At 55.0% G+C, this 20,094-nt stretch overlaps 4 protein-coding genes across 4 annotated transcripts; 3 read left to right on the forward strand and 1 right to left on the reverse strand.

Moving 5' to 3' along the window:
* Window positions 1-1,279: 1,279 nt before the first annotated feature.
* On the forward strand, window positions 1,280-3,725 carry VOLCADRAFT_94936 (uncharacterized protein; the record flags this gene model as incomplete). Its single annotated transcript, XM_002954035.1, has 6 exons — window positions 1,280-1,325; window positions 1,581-1,806; window positions 2,290-2,503; window positions 2,739-2,882; window positions 3,278-3,349; window positions 3,552-3,725. The coding sequence occupies 6 exons, from the start codon at window positions 1,280-1,282 to the stop codon at window positions 3,723-3,725; spliced, it is 876 nt and encodes a 291-aa protein (XP_002954081.1).
* Window positions 3,726-5,828: 2,103 nt separating this feature from the next.
* VOLCADRAFT_94937 (uncharacterized protein) lies at window positions 5,829-9,023 on the forward strand (the record flags this gene model as incomplete). The annotated part of the gene is made up of 6 exons (XM_002954036.1): window positions 5,829-5,874; window positions 6,110-6,332; window positions 7,322-7,535; window positions 7,927-8,070; window positions 8,586-8,657; window positions 8,850-9,023. The coding sequence occupies 6 exons, from the start codon at window positions 5,829-5,831 to the stop codon at window positions 9,021-9,023; spliced, it is 873 nt and encodes a 290-aa protein (XP_002954082.1).
* Window positions 9,024-10,492: 1,469 nt separating this feature from the next.
* Window positions 10,493-13,540, forward strand: VOLCADRAFT_82651 (uncharacterized protein; the record flags this gene model as incomplete). Its single annotated transcript, XM_002954037.1, has 7 exons — window positions 10,493-10,591; window positions 10,640-10,835; window positions 10,912-11,447; window positions 11,815-12,204; window positions 12,325-12,447; window positions 12,661-13,048; window positions 13,434-13,540. The coding sequence occupies 7 exons, from the start codon at window positions 10,493-10,495 to the stop codon at window positions 13,538-13,540; spliced, it is 1,839 nt and encodes a 612-aa protein (XP_002954083.1).
* Window positions 13,541-15,449: 1,909 nt separating this feature from the next.
* On the reverse strand, window positions 15,450-19,995 carry VOLCADRAFT_121263 (uncharacterized protein; the record flags this gene model as incomplete). The annotated part of the gene is made up of 10 exons (XM_002954122.1): window positions 15,450-16,271; window positions 16,388-16,598; window positions 16,881-17,032; window positions 17,251-17,340; window positions 17,977-18,075; window positions 18,373-18,537; window positions 18,777-19,016; window positions 19,235-19,390; window positions 19,557-19,648; window positions 19,881-19,995. The coding sequence occupies 10 exons, from the start codon at window positions 19,993-19,995 to the stop codon at window positions 15,642-15,644; spliced, it is 1,950 nt and encodes a 649-aa protein (XP_002954168.1). The 3' UTR covers window positions 15,450-15,641.
* Between the last annotated feature and the right edge of the window lie 99 nt (window positions 19,996-20,094).

The following is a 20,094-nucleotide window of genomic DNA, read 5'->3' on the forward strand; positions in this document are numbered from 1 at the left end:
AAAACTGAAGAAAATACAAGGCTTGGGCGATACATATGAATCAGCTCAACACATCCCTACATGCTGCATGGTGGACAATTGCTCCCCCAAACAGCGCTTCACGTGCGTGAGCCGCCACAGACAGCACCTAGCGGCACCTGGCGGTAACCACGTGCGCCAACTACTCCACTTAAAACAGCACCCAGACTCGTGAAAGGGAGGGAAAAAAGGAATGCAAGCCTAGACAAAACCGTCCTGACACTGGTACGGCCCTAACATCCAATGCGGTGGGCAGAAACAGCGGACTGACAGACTCGACATGTACAAGGTGCGGGGGCTAGATGGCGGGAGGAAAAGATGCAGCAGGGCTCGTGAACAGAAATAGAACGCATGCAGTATGACTGCTGCCCCTACCGGGCGTAAGGGGGAAATGTAAAACGAACATAAGCAGGGCACCAGACGACGAACACGAAGCCAGTAACACGTTAGACCTGGGCCCATGCCGTGTGTGGTGTTCTCAATGCGTGCTTACTACTACGGCCTCGTATGCACACACGAAGCCGTAGTACACACAAACATACATACATACATGCATACACATGCATACACATCGGACGCCACCTACGCATCCTACACATATATGGCCTAACTTAGAAGTTTTGCTTTCCCTTGACCCCAAAAACGTTTTTTGTGCTTTTAAGCCCAAAGTACTGCTTTGAGAAGGACTGATTAAGGCGTTGTTGAACACTCACATACCTCTATTTGGAATGCACGTGGAGCCAATAATACGGCCCGTCAGAGGCCCTAGGGCCGCTTTTCCCCTCTTACAAGCTCGTGGCCCTCGAAAGCTTGCTATTCACTATTTGCGACGGCTGGCCCAACTCGCTGCCGACAAGGTGATAACAGTGATGCACGACCGACTCGCATTCCGGGGAAGCAATTTAAGATTAACGGTCATTACAACAGGAAACATGCTGTCTGCTGAGCATCCAAGGATGAGGTATGGGGTGTTACTAATCTGCTTCCAAAGCTCTCGGTTGGGTGCCCGTGCGGCCGGGCAAGTCGAAGGACTCGCCGGGCGTGCGGTCAACATGGCCCTCGGAGCGCTTCCAGTTCGCGCTGCGCTTTGGAACGCCGTGCAAGCTTTCCCAGAACCTTGGCAGATAGCCCGCTCAACACCACTAAGTCTAAAGGTTTCTGCCCGGACACACCAAAGGAAGCGCTCTTTCCCTTCCACCGGCTTTATTCGCGTTGGCAACACCGAACCATGGGTCAGTTAGGCGGCAATAAGAAGCCAAGGATGCCGGTGCTCGCAGTGCTGCTGCTGCTAGCATTCACAGCAGCCGGTGAGGAAGTACGTCGGACCTTTGTGGGCTCCTCAATACGTAACAGGGACACCGCGCAGTGCCCCGAACGAAGCATCCTACCAGCTCCTCATCCTCGGCGGTTTGCGGCCCCTTCGTAAACCTTTTGCGCCTTGGCTCCGCAACCGGTTGTCCCCTTGCCATTGCCGCCGCCTCACATTCCTCATTTTCCCACTCCCAACCCACAACCCCTCCTGACCTGGCCCCTGCCGGGCCGCACCTTCCCCACACCCTCAGTCCGGCTCCATGCCGCCGCACCGCCCGCTTCCGTTGTGGCGGTTGCTAATCGGGACGCGGAGGGCGCCATCGTACTGGACGCGGACGAGGCGCACAATTTCCAGCCAAGCGCCGCCGCATGCCGTGACAGCTGCCTCAACACCACCGGTTGCAATGTGTGGGTGTGGTGTGGCGCCGTGAGTGGCTGCTCATCAGGTGTCTCCTACACCCCTCGCGACCTCAGCAAGTGGGTGCATTCCTGTGGATCACTATCAGGTGGCCCTCCCGCGCTGAAGAGAGTGACGACCGCCATAAGATGCGGGAGAGCTTGCAGGCTGCAGGATTGATGAAGAGGCCCCCCACGTGTGGCCTTGACAGCTTGCGACCTTGACAAGACGGGACCACTTAATACGGAGGCGTGGTGTGGCGTGTCCTTAGCTTCCCGTCATAAGGGGGTGTGGGAGGAGGGGAGTCGGTTACCGTTATCAACCCCGTGCCGGTTGCGGCCGTACTTGGTAGTGCCGTACACCCTTGTTGCGGCGGTCGTTCACAGTCGCATCACACTTTACATCCACACACACACGGGGGTGTCTGGCCCAGCATGGGTGGCCTCCGCCCCGTCCATGCATCTCGGGGTGCTGGAAGGAACCGGCAAGGGGTAGAGGTTGATGGCCTTTGCCTTGTACGGCCCTGTTGGAAGCCGAGGTCCGCCCGCCTGCCTCTACTGCAGGTACCAACAGTGCTGGCTCAAGTACGACACGCCGCCAAAACAAGGTGCATCCACCCGTGGCATGTTTCTCCGGTTTAAGAATGCCCCTGACCAGCCATCTGGCTGGATGAGCGGCACCACGGTCACAAACTTCACCGACAGTGCGCCCTTCCCCGAGGAAAACTTTGCATGCGAGTGCCTCGCCAAATACCAGTACCTTGACTACAGGTTCGAGGTCAGTGCTGTACAGCTCCTGCAGGCGGCCTTTTTGTGCAGCCACCCAGGTTCCCGGTCATGTGGACATGCATGCATGTTTCACATCATGAACACATTGCATGTGCCATTCTGCTCCTTTCAGTCATTACTAAATGCTCTTGATTCCGAGTTCTGAGTGACTGTGCCCCACCTGGTGCTGGACAATTTGTAACCGTCGCACGGTATGCATGTGGCACTTGCACCCTTCATCGCAGGGCATGTGCGCCAATCTTCAGGGTGGCGGTCCTGTATGCGTGGGGAGCTCCAATTGCAGTGCGGATCTAATTGGCACGTTTAATTCTTGCCCGCTCGTTCCGTCCTGTACTGTGCTTCTGGACACCGACCTAAACGCCACGAAGGTGCGCACATTTCACGGGATTCAATGCGCAAAATTTATATCCAGGTGAACGTATCGAAGCTGGAGCTTGGGACTTGCCAACCCTGGAACCTCTTGGTACTGGGGTGCGTTTGCAGACTTTGTGTTCATATCACCGTGTACCTGATCTGTGATTGGCACTGACCGAGAGCAGGGGGTCCAGCTCTTACTCTTTGTTTGTGATAGAAAAGTATGCACCGCTACTCCTGCACCATTGCGGGCAGCAGCTAGAACCGGCAAATCAGCGCTCATAATGCTGTTGCACGTCTGCAGTGCACGTCTGCAGTGTTCGTGCTGGTCCCTTGCGCCTCACAAGCAGCCCGTCACCCCGTCACCCCTGTCCGCTTTCGCATCCTCCTCTCTCCATGCAACGGCCAGATCATTACCCCCGGAGATTATAACACCGCCGACTCGGCAGAGGACTGCTGCTACCAATGTGCCAGCACCCAGGTGTGACGGCTAGTAGGGGTGATTGATGTGGGCAAGTGGGAGGAAGAAGGGGAGACTATGAACCCCCGAAACGAACTGCTTACGGTTGCCAATCAGGGTGCGCTTCCTTCCATGCAAGGTATCTCCGTGCTTCTTCTTTGCACGCGTCTTTCTGCTCTCGCGCACATGCATGGCTGCTGTGCTTGCCTATGTACCCTGACAGGGCTGCAACTTATGGACCTGGTGCGCTGATCCAACGGCTTGTAACGGCGAGCGGTACCGCTTCCGCCAGTGCTGGCTCAAGCAAGCCGACCCCAAGAACCCGCAGCCCAAGAAGGGATACGGCGGCAGTCCCGGATGGATTAGCGGCGTGCGGCTGACCTGGATGCCGATGTGAAGCAGGAGAGCGAGGATGATGTGATTCATGTGGATGCAGTCCATCCGTCGCCTCGCTGCCATGGATGCCGTTTGATGATACTCCAGGTCTCGGGGTTGGCTGGAGAGTTTATTTGGTTTCGGAACGCTCTGGAACGACGATGCCGAATAAAACATGCATCCGACCGTCAGCTGGAAAGGAGTTCTACCTCAAGTTAATTTGCGGCTTGGATAGCTAGCAAGCTGCTTATTCGCGCCTCGGCTGAAATACGTCCTGCATCCAAGATTCTTGCAATATGAAATTCCATATGATAAAGGATGATAATATCCTTTTGATGCTTACCTTACTTCGTAGTGCGAATGCCTGGCTGACAACTATGAAGCTGACCGCCAACAAGGCCTGATGATGACAAAGCGCGGTGTAACACACATGAAGGTTTTAGGTAGCAGTTAACCACACTTTTGGAACGGAACCGTCTCGGCAACTCGCGTTGCCCATTGGCTTAATGACGGCGACAGGAGCTGTGGGTATTACTTCCCCATAGTGTCCCAAGTTGCGTGCATTCGGACATGTCGTACGCGCGTTTCACGTATCAACGTCCCCCCCTTTAATGCACATCAAAACATTCCTGCAGAGGTAAGATTCGATTTCTCTCCGATCTCCTAACGGAACCATGGTTCAGTCTGGCCTCGATGACGAGGGCAAGGTGCTGGGAATATTGTGCAGAATAGTATGCAAAGGAACCCTGCCCCGGAGCTTCGGTTACTCGCCTCAAAGGGCTTGGCCTGGCACTGTGGCATGATGTTCTAGAAAAGTAGAATTAGTAGTGATGATTAGACCAACTTTATGCATGAATTTTTAGAAGCTATACATGGGCAATTCATTATGGATGCATGGTCATGCCATAACGACCTGTCAAATACCATGACACAAAGCTTGCTGGATGATTTTACCCGGCACCCTTACGCGTATGTGGCGAGTTCCGTGGGAGCTAATCCCTAGCCACGATTATGGAGAGTATGGAGAGTATTAGGACGAGTATGATGGACAGCGAGCAAACAAACCTTGCCCACCTGCCCACCTTGCCCACAGCGTTCGGCTTACACGCTCCATATACACTGGTGTGAGATGTAGTCAATTGCCTCTCAGTTGCAAGTGCTGTGAACTTGGGTCGTAGAATGCTTGTCGTAAGGGTTTCGTTTCCCATAGTACCCGACTGCTGTGGTCTTGGATTTGTGGGAGCGGCTTACTGCGTTCAGCTGCGTTCACGGCGAGAAATCACGCTCCCAAAGGCTGGGTTTCCATACCGCCTGACAACCCGTTCCTTGCTCTCGATGACTGTAATGCATTTATTCTTCATGGACCCCACAACCAGCAAATTTGACGCTTTGTGTTCATTTCCAACTGTTTGGCCGTGAAAGGTCCAAAATGTTATAGCTGTGCTTGGCGCTCGTCAGGGCGTTGCATACGTATGCGCCTTTCGGACGCCTTTGGTTCCCCTTTCGGGAAGATAATGAAGGGGAAGGAATCCCCTAAAGGGGAAGAAGGGGTTCATCTTCGTTATCTGCAGCAACTGCTAATGAAATAATTGTTCGATGTGCACAGCCGATAAAGTCGTATGCACCCCCAATCAACAGCACCGGAAATCATGCTTTCTTCTTCGTGACGGCTAGTCCTCCTCCAGCTTGCCTCCGATTGCATGACGGATACGCCAGTTATAGAAGTAATCAGTGATAGCTGCGATGCGCCGGTACTGCCGTTCCGAAAACACCTCCCAAATTGACGTTCATGGGCAAGGCATGAATTATGCTGTCTATCGTGCTTCCAAGGATGATGTAATACCCGTTGTTATCATCAGCTTTTGTTCTACAGGATCGAAGGAATCGCGGGGCATGGGAATTACTATCATGGCGTGGGAGCGGCTCCAATCCTCACTACGCTTTAAATCGCCATCCAAGTTTCCCATAACCTTACCTTTAATTCATCAGCAAGACACAACGCCACTAAGTCTAAAAGGGTTCTGCCCGGACACACCAAAGGAAGTGTTCTTTCCTTTCCGCTGTGCTCCATTCGCGTTGGCAAGACCGAACCATGGGTCAGTTAGGCGACCATCAGAGGCTAAGGATGCCGGTACTCGCAGTGCTGCTGCTGCTGGCCCTCACAGCATCCGGTGAGGAAGTACGTCGGACCTTTGTGGGCTCCTTAATACGTGACAGGGACACCGCGCAGTGCCCCGAACGAACCTTTGGCGCCTTGGCTCCTTCGGCCGTCTATGTCTGGAGTCAGCTCCCTCTGAGTGTTCCCCATGCCATTGCCGCAGCCTCACATTCCTCACATTCCCACTCCCAACCCACAACCCCTCCTGACCTGGCCCCTGCCGGGCCGCACCTTCTCCACACCCTCAGTCCAGCTCCATGCCGCCGCACCGCCCGCTTCCGTTGTGGCGGTTGCCAATCGGGACGCGGAGGGCGCCATCGTACTGGACGCGGACGAGGCGCACAATTTCCAGCCAAGCGCCGCCGCATGCCGTGACAGCTGCCTCAACACCACCGGTTGCAATGTGTGGGTGTGGTGTGCTGCCGTGAGTGGCTGTGTGCCGGGCGGCTCCTACACCAGAGACCAAAGGAGGTGGGTGCACACGTGCACTTGCACGTCATGAAGACAGGGCCCACGTCAGGGCTCTTCACAAGGGTACCCAAAAACATCGCTTGTAGCCGAACCCTCTACAAATATCTGGGCCCTACCCGAACGCCTCCCTGCCAGCCCCCGGGCACCCCGAAACGGTCCCAAGCGGCTTTCGGAGTAAATTTAAGCGAAAGGATTCTATCGCAAAATGCTAGATCTGCTGCCTGTGACCTTATTTGGGATCGCGGGGCAATCGTTCAGGCAATGATGTTGCCCAAAACCGAGGGGAATTTGTGCGATACAGTTTCACGTATATGTCGGGTAGTTTAGTGCAGTTTGAGCCTCAATGTGTGTTTATACTTCAGTCATCTGACTGGCGACAAGGCGGGCCTTACACTACAAGACCCGGCTACCGGGCGCCTTCCGCGCCCGAAACCACGTAGGTTGGCGCTAAAAATTGCTTTCGGGTTTTTCTAAAAGGCCCTCGGGTGGCTTCGCTGGGGCCCACGAAGCCACTTCGCACAGCCCCAATTTCTTTCGGATCGCTCCCTCAAAATAAAAAGCAAACAATTCTCAAAATTTCAATGTTCGGCCCGGATGGGGATGGAGAACCCTGGGCCACGTGCAGCTTCTGGCTTGCGACCTTGGTGAGACGGCACCACTTGACGTGGCGGCCGTGGTTTGGCGTGTCCTTAGCTTCCCGTCGTAAGGGGGTATTATGGGAGGAGGGGAGTCGGTTACCGTTAGCAACCCCGTGCCGGTTGCGGCCGTACTTGGTAGTGCCGTACACCCTTGTTGCGGCGGTCGTTCACAGTCGCATCACACTTTACATCCACACACACACGCCGGGTGTCTGGCCCAGCATGGGTGGCCTCCGCCCCGTCCATGCATCTCGGGGTGCTGGAAGGAACCGACAAGGGGTAGAGGTTGATGGCCTTTGCCTTGTACGGCCCTGTTGGAAGCCGAGGTCCGCCCGCCTGCCTCTACTGCAGGTACCAACAGTGCTGGCTCAAGTACGACACGCCGCCAAAACAAGGTGCATCCACCCGTGGCAAGTTCCCCCGCCCCAAGAACTCGGCTGATACGGCAACTGGCTGGATGAGCGGCACCACAGCCGCGAACTTCACCGACAGCGCGCCCTTCCCCGAGAAGGGCTACTCGTGTAGTTGCGTCTCCACCTACCAGTATGGCGGCTACAATTTCGAGGTCAGTGCTGTACAAAGTGCTGCAGATTTGTAATACTGCTGGCGGCGGGGAAGGCACTGCAGTTGTACTGCGGGGCCCGGTTCATGGTTAAAAAACCTTTGTAACAGTCCTGCCACACAATGGTGTTGTTACAAGACGGCCTTTTAAGCGAGCCAGGTGCCCCTCTCTGTCGTGTGCATGCTTATGTCGCTACGTGAAGGATAGTAGAGCTGCACGAGCTCCTCAGGCCACACTTCCCCCGCACCGCACTCGCGAAGTGCACTGCTCTTGTCCACTTCTGCGCTAAGACGCCTTCGAGGTCAGTGCTGTAGAACCGCCTCTTGGGCTAAGCATTTCGTAATCATCGTATATAATCTGGTTGTGCCATGTGCAACCACCCACCATCATGCAGGGCATGTGCGCACACATTCAGGACTATGGTTCTGCATGTATCGTCACCACCAACTGTCGAGAAAGTTCGTATGGCGGTATGCAGGGGTGCTCGGGCACTCAGCCCTGCACTGTGCTGCTGGACACCGATCTCAACGAGACCTCGGTGCGCACAACTTCGGTGGACTGGGTCGTGATTCCACATGAAGTATTCCACACGGGGGAGAGGCGTGCGGAGGACCCCTGACCCCTCCCGTTCGACTGACGAGATACCGCACACCCTGGGAAGCCCCATGGCAGCTGAAACACAACATGTGACCTCAGCTCAGCTCTCGTTAACGTTTTGAAGTTGCCTGCCATAAGGCCCTTCCGGCCTGGAGCACCTTTGCAGACCTTAGTGTTTATATCACCTCGTACCGTACCTGACCGGGCTTGGCACTGACCGAGAGCAGGGGGTCCAGCACTAGCCGTGCGTCTTGGGAATAAAGCCGCCTGCGCATGAAAGCAAGTACCTTTCGCATGCTGAGGACGGCAGCTAGAACCGGCAAGCTAGCGCTCACGATGCTGTTGCTCTTCTGCAGTGTTCGTGCTGGTCCCTTGCGCCTCACAAGCAGCCCGTCACCCCGTCACCCCGTCACCCCTGTCCGCTTTCGCATCCTCCTCTCTCCATGCAACGGCCAGATCATTACCCCCGGAGATTATAACACCGCCGACTCGGCAGAGGACTGCTGCTACCAATGTGCCAGCACCCAGGTGTGACGGCTAGTAGGGGTGATTGATGTGGGCAAGGGGGCGGAGGGAGGGGAGACTATGAACCCCCGAAACGAACTGCTTACGGTTGCCAATCAAGGTGCGCTTCCTTCCATGCAAGGTATCTTCTTTCCACATGTCTTTCTGCTCTGCCGCAAATGCATGGCTGCTGTGCTTGCCTATCTACCCTGACAGGGCTGCAACTTATGGACCTGGTGTGTTGATCCAACGGGTTGCGACGGCGAGCGGTACCGCTTCCGCCAGTGCTGGCTCAAGCAAGCCGACCCCAAGAACCCGCAGCCCAAGAAGGGATACGGCGGCAGTCCCGGATGGATTAGCGGCGTGCGGCTGACCTGGATGCCGATGTGAGGGAAGCACGGTTCGCATTTCGACAAGGAAGGTACACGTGGAAAAGCTGTAATACGCTCTAGCAGACGTTTTGGTAGGTAAAGCACTTTGTGACGGAGGTCCGTTGAGTTTGCAGTACATAACCTCGTTTAAGTGCACGGCAAGACAGGGTCGTACGGATCGGGTGTTGCAGTGTATGTTAGTTGCATGCGTTGAGGTTGAGGCAATGGAAGCCTGACGTGACCGGGCTGATCAAGGGTGCCGTGGCTGCAGCAAAGGTAAGGACTTAGGCGAAGCCTCATAGGTTTTTTTCTTAGTCAAAGCTCCTCGTCAAGGCAAGCAAGCTGAGGGCGGTAGTGCCGACACTGCACAAAATCTCCCAAAACCCCGCTGCGGACACTTCGGGTGTCGCCCAACGACACCCGCATTGTAACAAAATAGGTTGCTTGCTTCCACTCGGCTATTTTGCCGCAGCGGATTGTGATATTTTACGGGCCGTTAAGCTAAAACTTATGGGACAAGGCATTGCAGCATGCCAAACGGCTCTAGAACTCCGGTTCCTGACTGAAATCCTGAAGAGCCCGCGCGGCACAAATAGGTGGGCGAAGAAACAATGCTGCACCGGGCCCCTGTTCAGTTGATCAGCCCTTTCAAGGGGGGAAGTCCCCTGCAAAACTAATGGTCGAGCGGGAAATTGCGACCCCGGAGTCCGAGGAACGCGGCAGGTTGAGAAAAAAACGAATGCCTTATCCATCGCATCTGTATGTGGAACTGTATGTGGAAGCTGCTACAATTATATGAAGGATAAGGCGCACCGGGCAAGCAGCATGGCGCAACAGCGAAAATGTTCAAACCAGCACGCCGAACAAGCTGCTAAGCCTGACGTGTGACTAAGATGGGTACCAGTTGCAGGCACATTCCCCTATCAAGTTCTGTAATTGTGGCACCACGACTCCTTGCACGCAAGCCTACAGCGCCTTTCCTGTATGGCCTCAGCAAGGAAAATCTTTAGATCCTTCACCACAGATTAATCGGCAGTTTAGAAGGTTTAAGCGTTATTGCGTGAAAAATTCCAAGATGAGGTCTGTAAGCATTGGGGGCCCAAGGATGTCATTTAGTGGGCCTAGCGTAGGGGACGTCAAGTTTCTGACCTGGAATGGAACTGTTTGGCATGTAACTTCCCTCCAATGATCATCGTCTGATGGCCTGTACGTATGGTATATGAACTGTAAAAGACGAGCAACGTTTCCATGTCCTTAACTGTAACCGTTGCTACCGCAGATCCCATTGCGCTGAGCTCTACCAGAAGCAATAAAACCAAAGTTTTGCGTGTTTGCTCTTACAAACTTGCGTCTGCCGTACATTCCCCGGTTCATTAAGTTGCCCAACCGAACTATTGCTATCCCTTGTCAAGCTGACCGAAAGGTTCAGCTGAGACTCTTATTTTTGCCCGAGTTAGGGCCAAATTTTACATATATAGTTTAGTGAAGATGGCCTTTCAGGGACCTGGTGGTGGAGGACAATATGTGCCTCCACACCTGCGGGGCATGGCTATGGGGGCTCCACCTCCACCTCCTCCTCCTGGACCTGTAGTTGGAGGCTTCGGCGGCTTTGGCGGCCCTGCTGGTGGATTTGAGGACCGTGATCGAGGCGGCCGCGGTGGTTATGGCGGTGGCGGTGGCTACGGTGGCCCTCGCGGTGGTGGTGGTGCCTATGGTGGTGGTCGCGGTGGCTACGGTGGCAGTTTTGGCGATCGCCGGGCCGGCTTTGGCCAGCCGCGCGAGGGCGGCGGACCTGGTGGGTCGGGCAATGGCGCGAAACGCGTCAAGTATTGTTCAACGGTGTCATGGCAAGGCTCTTGCAGCTTTAATTACATCTAAGCGGGTTGCTTTTGCTGCTTGAGCAGGAGTAGGCGGTATGGGCTTTAACCGACCTTATGACGATCCTTTCAAGAAGGCAGAGCAGGAGAAGGCTGAGATTGACGCGCTTTACGGCGCTGAGAACACCGGCATTAACTTCGATGCTTATGAGGAGATTCCCGTCGAGACCAGCGGCAAGGACGTTCCGCAACCAGTGCACAGCTTCGAGGAGCTTAATTTGCCGCAGTGCATGATGGACAACATAAAGCGCTGCAAGTTTACCAAGCCCACGCCTGTGCAGAAGCATTCTATTACCATTGGTTTGGCAGGACGAGACTTAATGGCTTGCGCACAGACGGGCTCCGGCAAGACAGCTGCTTTTTGCTTTCCCATCATCGCGTCTATGCTCTTGAAGGGTTACCAGCCTGCGGCTGGCCGCAACAGCCGGAAAGCGCTACCAGGCGCACTGGTGTTGGCTCCAACGCGCGAGCTGACGTCCCAGATTTACGACGAAGCGCGAAAGTTCACTTACATGACCGGCCTGCGCCCTGTGGTCATATACGGTGGTGCTCCAGCACCCAACCAGGTGGGGAAATGAATGAGATTAGACATTTTACTAACTTGTGGAAACATTTATGTGAATCAACCCTGGCATTTCGCATCTGCCGTATATTGACGTGCGCGGTGCGCGTAACGCAAGAGTTGGCTGCCCCGAAGAAGGGGCAATGCCCCCGCCTGTATACCTTCTTTCGCCTGCGCAGCGCTTATTCCTTCGTGCGCGGACCGGGAACGCACATCGGCGGGGCTAGTAGTGCATAGCGTTTGCATGAACACCTGGGGCTCTGTTACCTACATTTACCACCGCGGTCATTGGTAATCCCATCATGTTTTTCAAAAAGCTTGAGTACCCCTCATCCGGATGTATGTTAAAACTCTGTTGCATACCCATTCAGCTGCGTGACCTGGAGCGCGGCTGTGACATCCTTGTGGCTACACCCGGCCGCCTCAGCGACTTCATCGAGCGTGGGCGTGTCGGCCTGTCGTCGATCCTGTTTCTCTGCTTGGATGAGGCAGATCGCATGTTGGATATGGGTTTCGAGCCGCAGATCCGGCGTATCGTGGAGCAGGAGGACATGCCGCCTGTTGGCCAGCGTCAGACGCTGATGTTCAGCGCCACTTTCCCTAAGGAGATTCAGCGATTGGCAGCAGATTTCCTGAGCAACTATGTCTTCCTCACTGTTGGCCGTGTGGGCTCCTCCACCGACCTCATCGTGCAGCACATCGAGTATGTGTCGTCCGATGAGAAGCAGAATACTTTGCTGGACCTTATCAGCACGGTCGAGGTCAGTTTTTGAACATAACTGGGTTAGCGTACTTCTAGGATCTAATGCCTTTTAGCGGTACAATCCTGTGCTGCATGAAAGGGCTGTCTCACATGTGTTGTACCGTTCTTTTCGATATAGGGTCTGACGCTTGTATTCGTGGAGACGAAGCGCGGGGCGGACGAGCTGGAGCGCATTCTGACGCGCAACCAACTGCCAGCCACATCGATCCACGGTGATCGCTCGCAGGAGCAGCGCGAGATGGTACGTTAGTGGGCTGGGTAGGGATGAGACGCGTTACGTTTTCTGCCGTTCGATGTTCTATACGTGGAAGACGGTAGGGTAGTCGGGACCTGCTCTACATGTGTCCCTTTTGCAAACAACTGCATGCTACCGTGCTTTGCCAAATTAATGTCTTGGATGATGACATGTTTTGAGTATCAAGTGGCTTGTCCCACCTCCCTTTCCATCTAACAGGCGCTGCGCAGCTTTAAGAGCGGGAAGACGCCCGTCATGGTGGCTACCGACGTGGCTGCCCGTGGTCTGGATATTCCTCACGTGACCCACGTGATCAACTACGACCTGCCTAAGGACATCGATGACTACGTGCACCGCATTGGACGCACGGGACGCGCTGGCCACAAGGGTCTTGCCACGGCCTTTTTCACTGATGCGGATGCGCCATTGGCTCGCTCATTGGTGGAGGTGCTGACGGAGACGAACCAGGCAGTACCCGGCTGGCTGCAGAACTACGCTGCCCGCACGCCTGGTTACGGCCAAAAGAGCCGCCGCGGTGGTGGTCGTTTTGGCGGCCGCGACTTCCGCAAGGATAATTACGGTGGTGGCGGTGGCTATGGCGGAGGCGGTGGTGGCTACGGTGGCAGCGGCTACGGCGGTGGCAGCAGCTGTAAGTATAACTCGCGAGGAGGGGGAGACATGCAATTGTTTTGGCTGCGCGGTCTTAATCGTACATTTCGTCGGAATGCCGCCGGCTCGCCAAAGCTGTAAGGCCGGCTGATTGTGTCGCAGCTGCTATTGGTATACGCTGCAATCGTCACTGTTTGCTGTCGCCATGGGGCCTGCCGTTATCCGGTGGCGATGACGGCAGTCTTGGAAGTAGCGGTGAGGGAAACGGAATGGCGGTAGCATCAGCGAAAGTGAAAGCGACACATGCATATGCATTCCGACGTTTAATGCATATTTTGTGTTTAGTTGTACTGCTGACCTGTTTTTGCATACATTGCGAACAGACAACCGCGGCGGCGGTGGCTATGGTGGCGGTGGCTACGGCAGCGGCAGCGGCGGCGGTGGTTACGGTGGTGGCGGCTACGGTGGCGGCTGTGAGTTATTGGTGTAGTCATGCTGTGGTGTGTAATAGAACTAGGTTTCACGTAAGCGAGCTATGATGCAGGTACTGATTGCACGAATGATGAACGCTGTGCGCTCCGATAGTCGCCTGCTGCATTGCCATGTCTTCCTCATACTCAAATCCGCACGTATGTTCCCCCCGTGTCATTTGCGCAGACGGTGGCCATCAGAGCGCCTGGGACTAAACTACCGTGGTCTAAGAGCCGGGTGCCTCGGCTGTCAAGTGTTGGGGGTACCCCAGGTTTCCGCTGGGTCGTTTTTTGTAGCTTAGTTTCGGTTAGGACCGCTTTCCCCGGTTAGGACAGTTGACGATGCCGCTACTAAATGAGAGAGGGGGTTGAGGCGTGGGGATGGATATGATGGGTATGATATGGGCATTCAGATGCACGATGGAAGCTGGCGGCGTTGCGCTCCGGATCCGGTACGGCAGTGCTTACAGATAAGCGCTGCGTGCCTCTTTGAACGCCGTAGCGCCGCGAGCAGCGGTTCGTGGGGTTTGCGCATCAGCTTGGTTCCTGGGTTTTGGTACCCCGTAAACGGGCTCGAGCAGCACATCAGTCGCCACTTTTGCTCATGAGGCACGTTGGGCCTTCTGGAAGCATTGTGGACTTGGCTGGTGCTTGGGAGGCTTCATCGGAGGAAACCTTGCTGACATCCACCATGTTCGAATTTACTAGGGATGTCGTCCCAAGTTTTGCTTGTGTTGCCGTGTCCATGTCGTAATGGGGGCCCCGGAGATCGTGGCGTGTACCTGAGTTCCGAAATCCGCAATGAGCAGATGCGAGTGTTGACGCCGACAGAGAAGATTATGTTACACCTAGCTGCCAAAGTGCTCAAATTCGTATCACTTGAAAGAGCTCTGCAGAGACGAGCGAACCGCGCTTAGCACGAGAGTGGAGGGGGTCCGCGGGCTTTTGCACTGCGCGTTTAGTAATCCTGTCGAGGAACGTATGCGCGCGCACATGTTCGGGAGTGCGTGATGTGCGCGGCAGGTAGTGCTTCGCTGCCCGACCCTGTGTTGACTAGTCGTGAGCGCGGTGCGCCCGAGGGCGGCTGGGTGAGTGTCAACTGGTCTGTTTCGAGGGGAAGGAGATTTCCTCGCCGCGGCCTGCGTTTTAAGTCTTTCTTCGGCTCAAAATCAGCCGAGGGCCTTGGCCTGGCTTCACCCATTTGTTCAGGGTGGGGCTGCGGGCTGTGGGGCCATGGAATGGGGCAAAGGCCGGAACAGCCGCCACCACGTTCCCTGTGCGTGGAATGGTGTGCGTAGGAGCCGTGCCGTGTTGCTCCCGCTGTACAGAGCCTGACTTAGGCTGCCCTACCTCTCGAAAACTCTGCTTTTTAGCAGGTCCGGACCCTTCATTCTCGCATTGCGCTCGTGTTGCCCATGTCCGTGTATGCTGGTGGTGCTGTTTGCCTATGCACATGTTCTGGTTATAGCGAGGTGTGGGTGTTTTGGGTGTTTCAGTTCCCATGCCATTACCATAGCCTGTGGTAAGGGTTGAATGCAGTACTTGCCTGCCCAGTCCGTCATTAGGACTCGGGTATATCATGGAAGTTGGCTTTGGCTGCGTCAACCTGAAACTGTGTATGCCCCTATGCGAACGCGTTTTGTTGTCGCGTTGTTGAATATCACTCACGTCAACGGTTCATGTTCTGCCGGGATGCGACTTGACCAATTTTACGTCCTTTGTTTACCAAGCATTGTGCAGTTGTCCAGGCTGGACAGAGTACCCTTTCGCTTTTGCTATTTCGTGTAGATGGGCGATTAGCCCAGCACTTGATTCATCAGGTATCGTTGTCACCATGTGACATTTTAATGTGGTGAAAATGAAATTATACTTGTAACGACAGTGTTTGTACTTCACAGGTGATTTTATCGTATTAAAGATTCGAAGTTTCATCGTTTGCTTACAAATAATATCCGTTAATAATATCCGTTAGCTACGTATGCGCGACGTATCAGCATAATCGACAGTCCCTCCACCATCAAAGCGAGGACACACGTGACTGTGAAATTCCAGAACATCAAACAAAATTTCTTACAGAACAAGTCAGGGAGATGAACCCTGTGAAGATGTTCCCCCACGCGCCTACGGAATCGGCGAAGCGACAATAGATATGGTTGCGTCCGCCGTCGTGGGGTTCCGCGCCTGCTCCATGATAATATCAATGGGGCTCGGGAAGCGTTGCCGTGCCTGTGTGTTGTGTACCTGCCAGCGGGCGCGCTGCCGCTCGGCTGACGTGTATGCATCGCCAACGCGGTGTGCCACACCAGCAGACATGCTTCGCCGCATAACAGCTCCGCTACCGGCAGCACCGCTGCAGCTGCCTGTACCACCCTGCTGCATTCCCCCGGAGCTTGGGTCTCCAAAGCCTGGTTGCTCGCCTGGCACTCGTGACGGTTGAACGTCCAGAGGACCTTCAAGTGGCGATGCGCTTATCAACAACCGTTCCGACGGCATCGTGGAGGAGTAAGCCCGGTTATAGAAGGCGTGGATCGGCGGCGGTTGCATCATCAGCTGCGGGCTGTCTGCCGTCAGGCCCGGCCTAGTCCTGAAACCATCAAAACGGGCTGGTGGCGATGCCGGAAGGGGCAGTGCAGGGGATAGCGGAAGCCCCTCTGCACTCCACCTGGCTGATTGGCCCCTGGATGAGGGCGGGTCCTGGCCTTCTGTACCGCCGGCACAGGACGGCTCATCAGTCCGTACTGTTAAAACGGCCTACGGCGCGGCAAAGGCGAAGCGGTGACCATGAACATGCAAACATATCAAAGATCTTTCATCTGTTGCTCGAGCAATGGCGAAAACGCGTCCTCGCGTGCATATCATCGGCGCACCTGTGATCGTGCCACTTCAAGCTCCAATTTTGCGCTTCGCAGCTGAGCACGAAGCGGTTCTAGTTCCTCGGCCAAAAGCTGGCCCAACTGGTCAAGCGCCTGTTGGCCCTTGGGTAGTGCTCGAATGGCTCGCTTAAGGACCCCCATGTGGCGTTGGTTGGACTCAAGTTCAACCTCAGCGGCAACGAGGCGCTGCTGAAGCAAATCAGCCCTGTGGAGGTGCGAGGGAATTAGGAAGGAAGGCATAGCTCAAAGGGGAGCGTACTTTGGCCCTATGGGGAGAAGTACTAAGGAAGGTTGTCGCAGAGCAAGGAGCATGGCGTGCGAGTAAGGGGCAGATCCCATCCTCCTACTGTGTGCATACCGTCACGGGCTCGCTTTCGCTCCCAATTGGAGAAAAGACGCGGTATGTGCACATAAGAAGGAACACAGCACCGAGCAATTCACATCATGCTGCACGTTGGATACAGCTCAGGCCGCACCGCACGAATACCTGCAATTGGCTTCGTGGAGGTCCCGCTCGGCGACTGCTAGTTTACCGCGCAGTTCTGTACTCTGGGCCTCCGGCTCAAGGAGTGCTGCCGTGGCACGTTGAGCCCGAAGGAATCGATCTTCCGCGTTTTTTCGCTCCACCTCCAGAGTCGCCTGATGGGCCAAACGTGCCGAAACCATGCAAGCAGCAGCTGCATCAAGTAAAACCCAGGAGAAGGCCGCCGCTATCTGAAACACAAGCACGCCTTCCATGGCGCAAGACTCATAGGTCCGTGTCAAAAGCAGCAAGACAAAAAACTGTCAAGCGCGCACGAACAGTATAGGAGCAACGTGTGACAGAGCGCAGAACCCTCTCATCGCCGTTCGCTCACGCATTTGCTTCGCAAGGAGCTCAGCGTCTTGTGCAGCTCTGACCGATCTCCAGTAGCCTTGTCAAGCTGCCGCTGCTGTTGTTCCACGGTCTGCAAACGGGATTGACGAACGGCGTCAGGTCGGCAGCGCTCGGGGGTTTCGTGCCTTCAGGCCGTACTAAGCAGTTGCTCGGATGCAAGTTACTTACAGCACCGCAATTGGCCCAACGGCTGCAATCCAGGCCGTAACTGTAACGATCATGACTGAACCAGGAACAATCCCCTATACTCTACTGTCAGTACAGTATTTCCATCGCGCCGTATCACGTTACCATTGACACCGAGACCGGCACGTAATCTACGTTCAACACTTGCATGGCTGACCCTAAAAATCAACGTCACTTAGCCAAACCGGATTAAAATCGCATGCCGGATAACGGTTTCCCCGTCCGTAAGCTCAAGCTGCGGTTACCTAGATAAAGAGACTCTTTTTGAAGATGCAGCTAACAAATTGCAGCGCGTGGTGCCCCAGTCCCCTTGCAGGGTAGCCGGCATAGTCAGTGATGGATAAAAAAGAAAACGAAGTGTTCCTAAGAGAGGCTGTAACGACCTCTGAGTATACGGCGAACCTTCGGCATCTAAGGATAGTCCAGTATTTTCCAGCACCGTACGGAGTTCTATTTAACGCAGAAGTTGGTAGGTTATACATGGTACAACGTAAGCAGACCCCATCATGCAAACGCCCACCATCTGTAGCTCGCGGACCAGCCTTTGGAGCCGCACCACCTCGTTTGAAGCCGAACTCAGGCTTGCGCTGCGGAAGTCCGAGAGCGAACTCCGCATCGCCTAATTCAGCGGGAACGGGAAGCCACGACCAACAGGGCATGCAAAGGCAGAAGCTTGGCAATGTTGGCAACTGCGTTACTCACTGTGATGCCCCAAGGGAAGCTTTTAAGAGCGCACCAAACACAGATCAAACAGCGCCCATAGCAAAGACACTGTAACCCAAGTGAGAAATTAATAGCTGTTCATAGCAACTCGACCTCGAATTGCACGTCTTCGGCTGCTCCCACTTGCCTGCATTTCAAACCCCGTGTGCTTGTCGCTGCACTGCCCGTTGCGGCCGCCTCCTAGGGCCCCCACCTCAGGTACCGTCGCCAACTGGTCGCCCCGCTGGCCATCGCGCAGCGGAGAATCTCCAGAACCCACTGCTCGCGGGCTGGAACCGAGCTGTTCACGTGCTGCCGCCAGCTGCTTTTTAAGACGCGTATTTTGCTGTTTCAGCTGCGAAAGCTCCGCTTCTAGCTTCTGCAAATGCAAGCACACGATCATTACCCTGTCTGGCAGGGAAAAACCTTGTGAAAGACCTTGCTGCTTCGTGCCTCTAAGCCAGTCATCTGGGACCGACTCATAGAAAGCATACATGTTTTTAACTCTGCTTTTCAGCAGAGCCACGCAGCTAAGCAACACCCAATCAGCAACCAGACTGATGACGGGAAAGGATTAGAAGTGCAACACTCCAGCGCGACGCCAGGCATGTGACCCACCTGAGAGGCAGCGGCTGCTTCCGCTGGGTCGTCAAGGAACCTGTCATAGGCAGGGGTCATTTTGCGCAGTGCCACACCAGCGGATGAGTTGGCACCGCCACCACAACCGGCGCCAGCAACGGTGCGCTTTCCAGCGTCCCGTCCGCCGTAGAGGTACCCATTCAGCCTGGCAGTTGTCGATTGGAGCTTTTGCTTTAGCTCACGCTCTTGCTCATCAGCCTTGTGCTTGGCGGCCAGGAGCTGAATATGGACAAAGCGCAAGAAAGGAAATGCACATCGTTCCAGGCGCCAGGAATAAATGTGAAAGAGGGGCTTCGAAGATCGATCCCCCGATGCCAGACAGACTTCTAACCTTTGCTTACTCTACCGTAACAATACCGCAGTGAACAGTCGAACCCTCTTTTCTTATATAAACCAAAACCGCAATCCCCCTTGACCTCGTCCTACCCCCATCGCACCTTGCTCTCTAATTCTTTCACTTGCGCCATCAACTTTCTGTTACCCTCCTCCAGTGACTCATTCTTCTTTTGGGCGTGGGCGAGCGCCACGCGGTCCTTGTCCGCTTGGTCTCGGAGTTGCTCACGGGACCTATCATCAAGCTGCTGCTGGCTTGCCTGTTCAGGAGGATGCGGAATCCATCCACACGCAGCAGCACCGAGTTACGGGCAAAGTCACCCAAGATAACCCACGTCGAGTAAACCCTTGAGCAAGGGCGCCAGCGGGGGGACGGCACCCTAGCATGCCCCTACTGACTCTTCGTTAACGGCGGGGTCCCCTTACCAGTCGAAAGATAAGGTCAAGGACTTGATAAGCTTCCTCGGCTGTTGCGTTGTGCACCCTGAGACGTCCTCCAATTGGAAGGTAACCTTGGCCTGCAGCGTGTATGCAAGGGGTGAAAATGGTGCCTTGCCCTGTTGGTGGTTCACGGCTAAAGACATACTGATGGTGGTTCAGGGTGATAAAAGCTGAAATTGTTAACCCTCATCAAATAAACAATAAACAGTTTCAACAAGGGTTTGCAACTTGGTGACTTCGTCGGAGCCGCTCCATATTAGCCTTGGCTGTGCAGAAAGCTGGTGCGCGGTACCTTCCTGTTCTTCGTACCCTTGAGGAACGGCTCAATTCGCTCAACGGCCTCTTGCACGCTCTGGTCGTCAGGCACACCAAACGCTGGCGCTTCCAGCTCCGCGGGTAGGTAGGCACCTTCAGTAAACTCCATGCTTGCTGGCAAGCGGTCTTGTCAGAGTTGTTGACAGCTGTGTGCGCTTTCAGACCAACCCATGTATATCCATCATTCAATGCGGCTGCTATTTACCAT

Source organism: Volvox carteri (genome assembly GCF_000143455.1).
Source record: "Volvox carteri f. nagariensis unplaced genomic scaffold VOLCAscaffold_40, whole genome shotgun sequence".
Classification (NCBI taxonomy): domain Eukaryota; kingdom Viridiplantae; phylum Chlorophyta; class Chlorophyceae; order Chlamydomonadales; family Volvocaceae; genus Volvox; species Volvox carteri.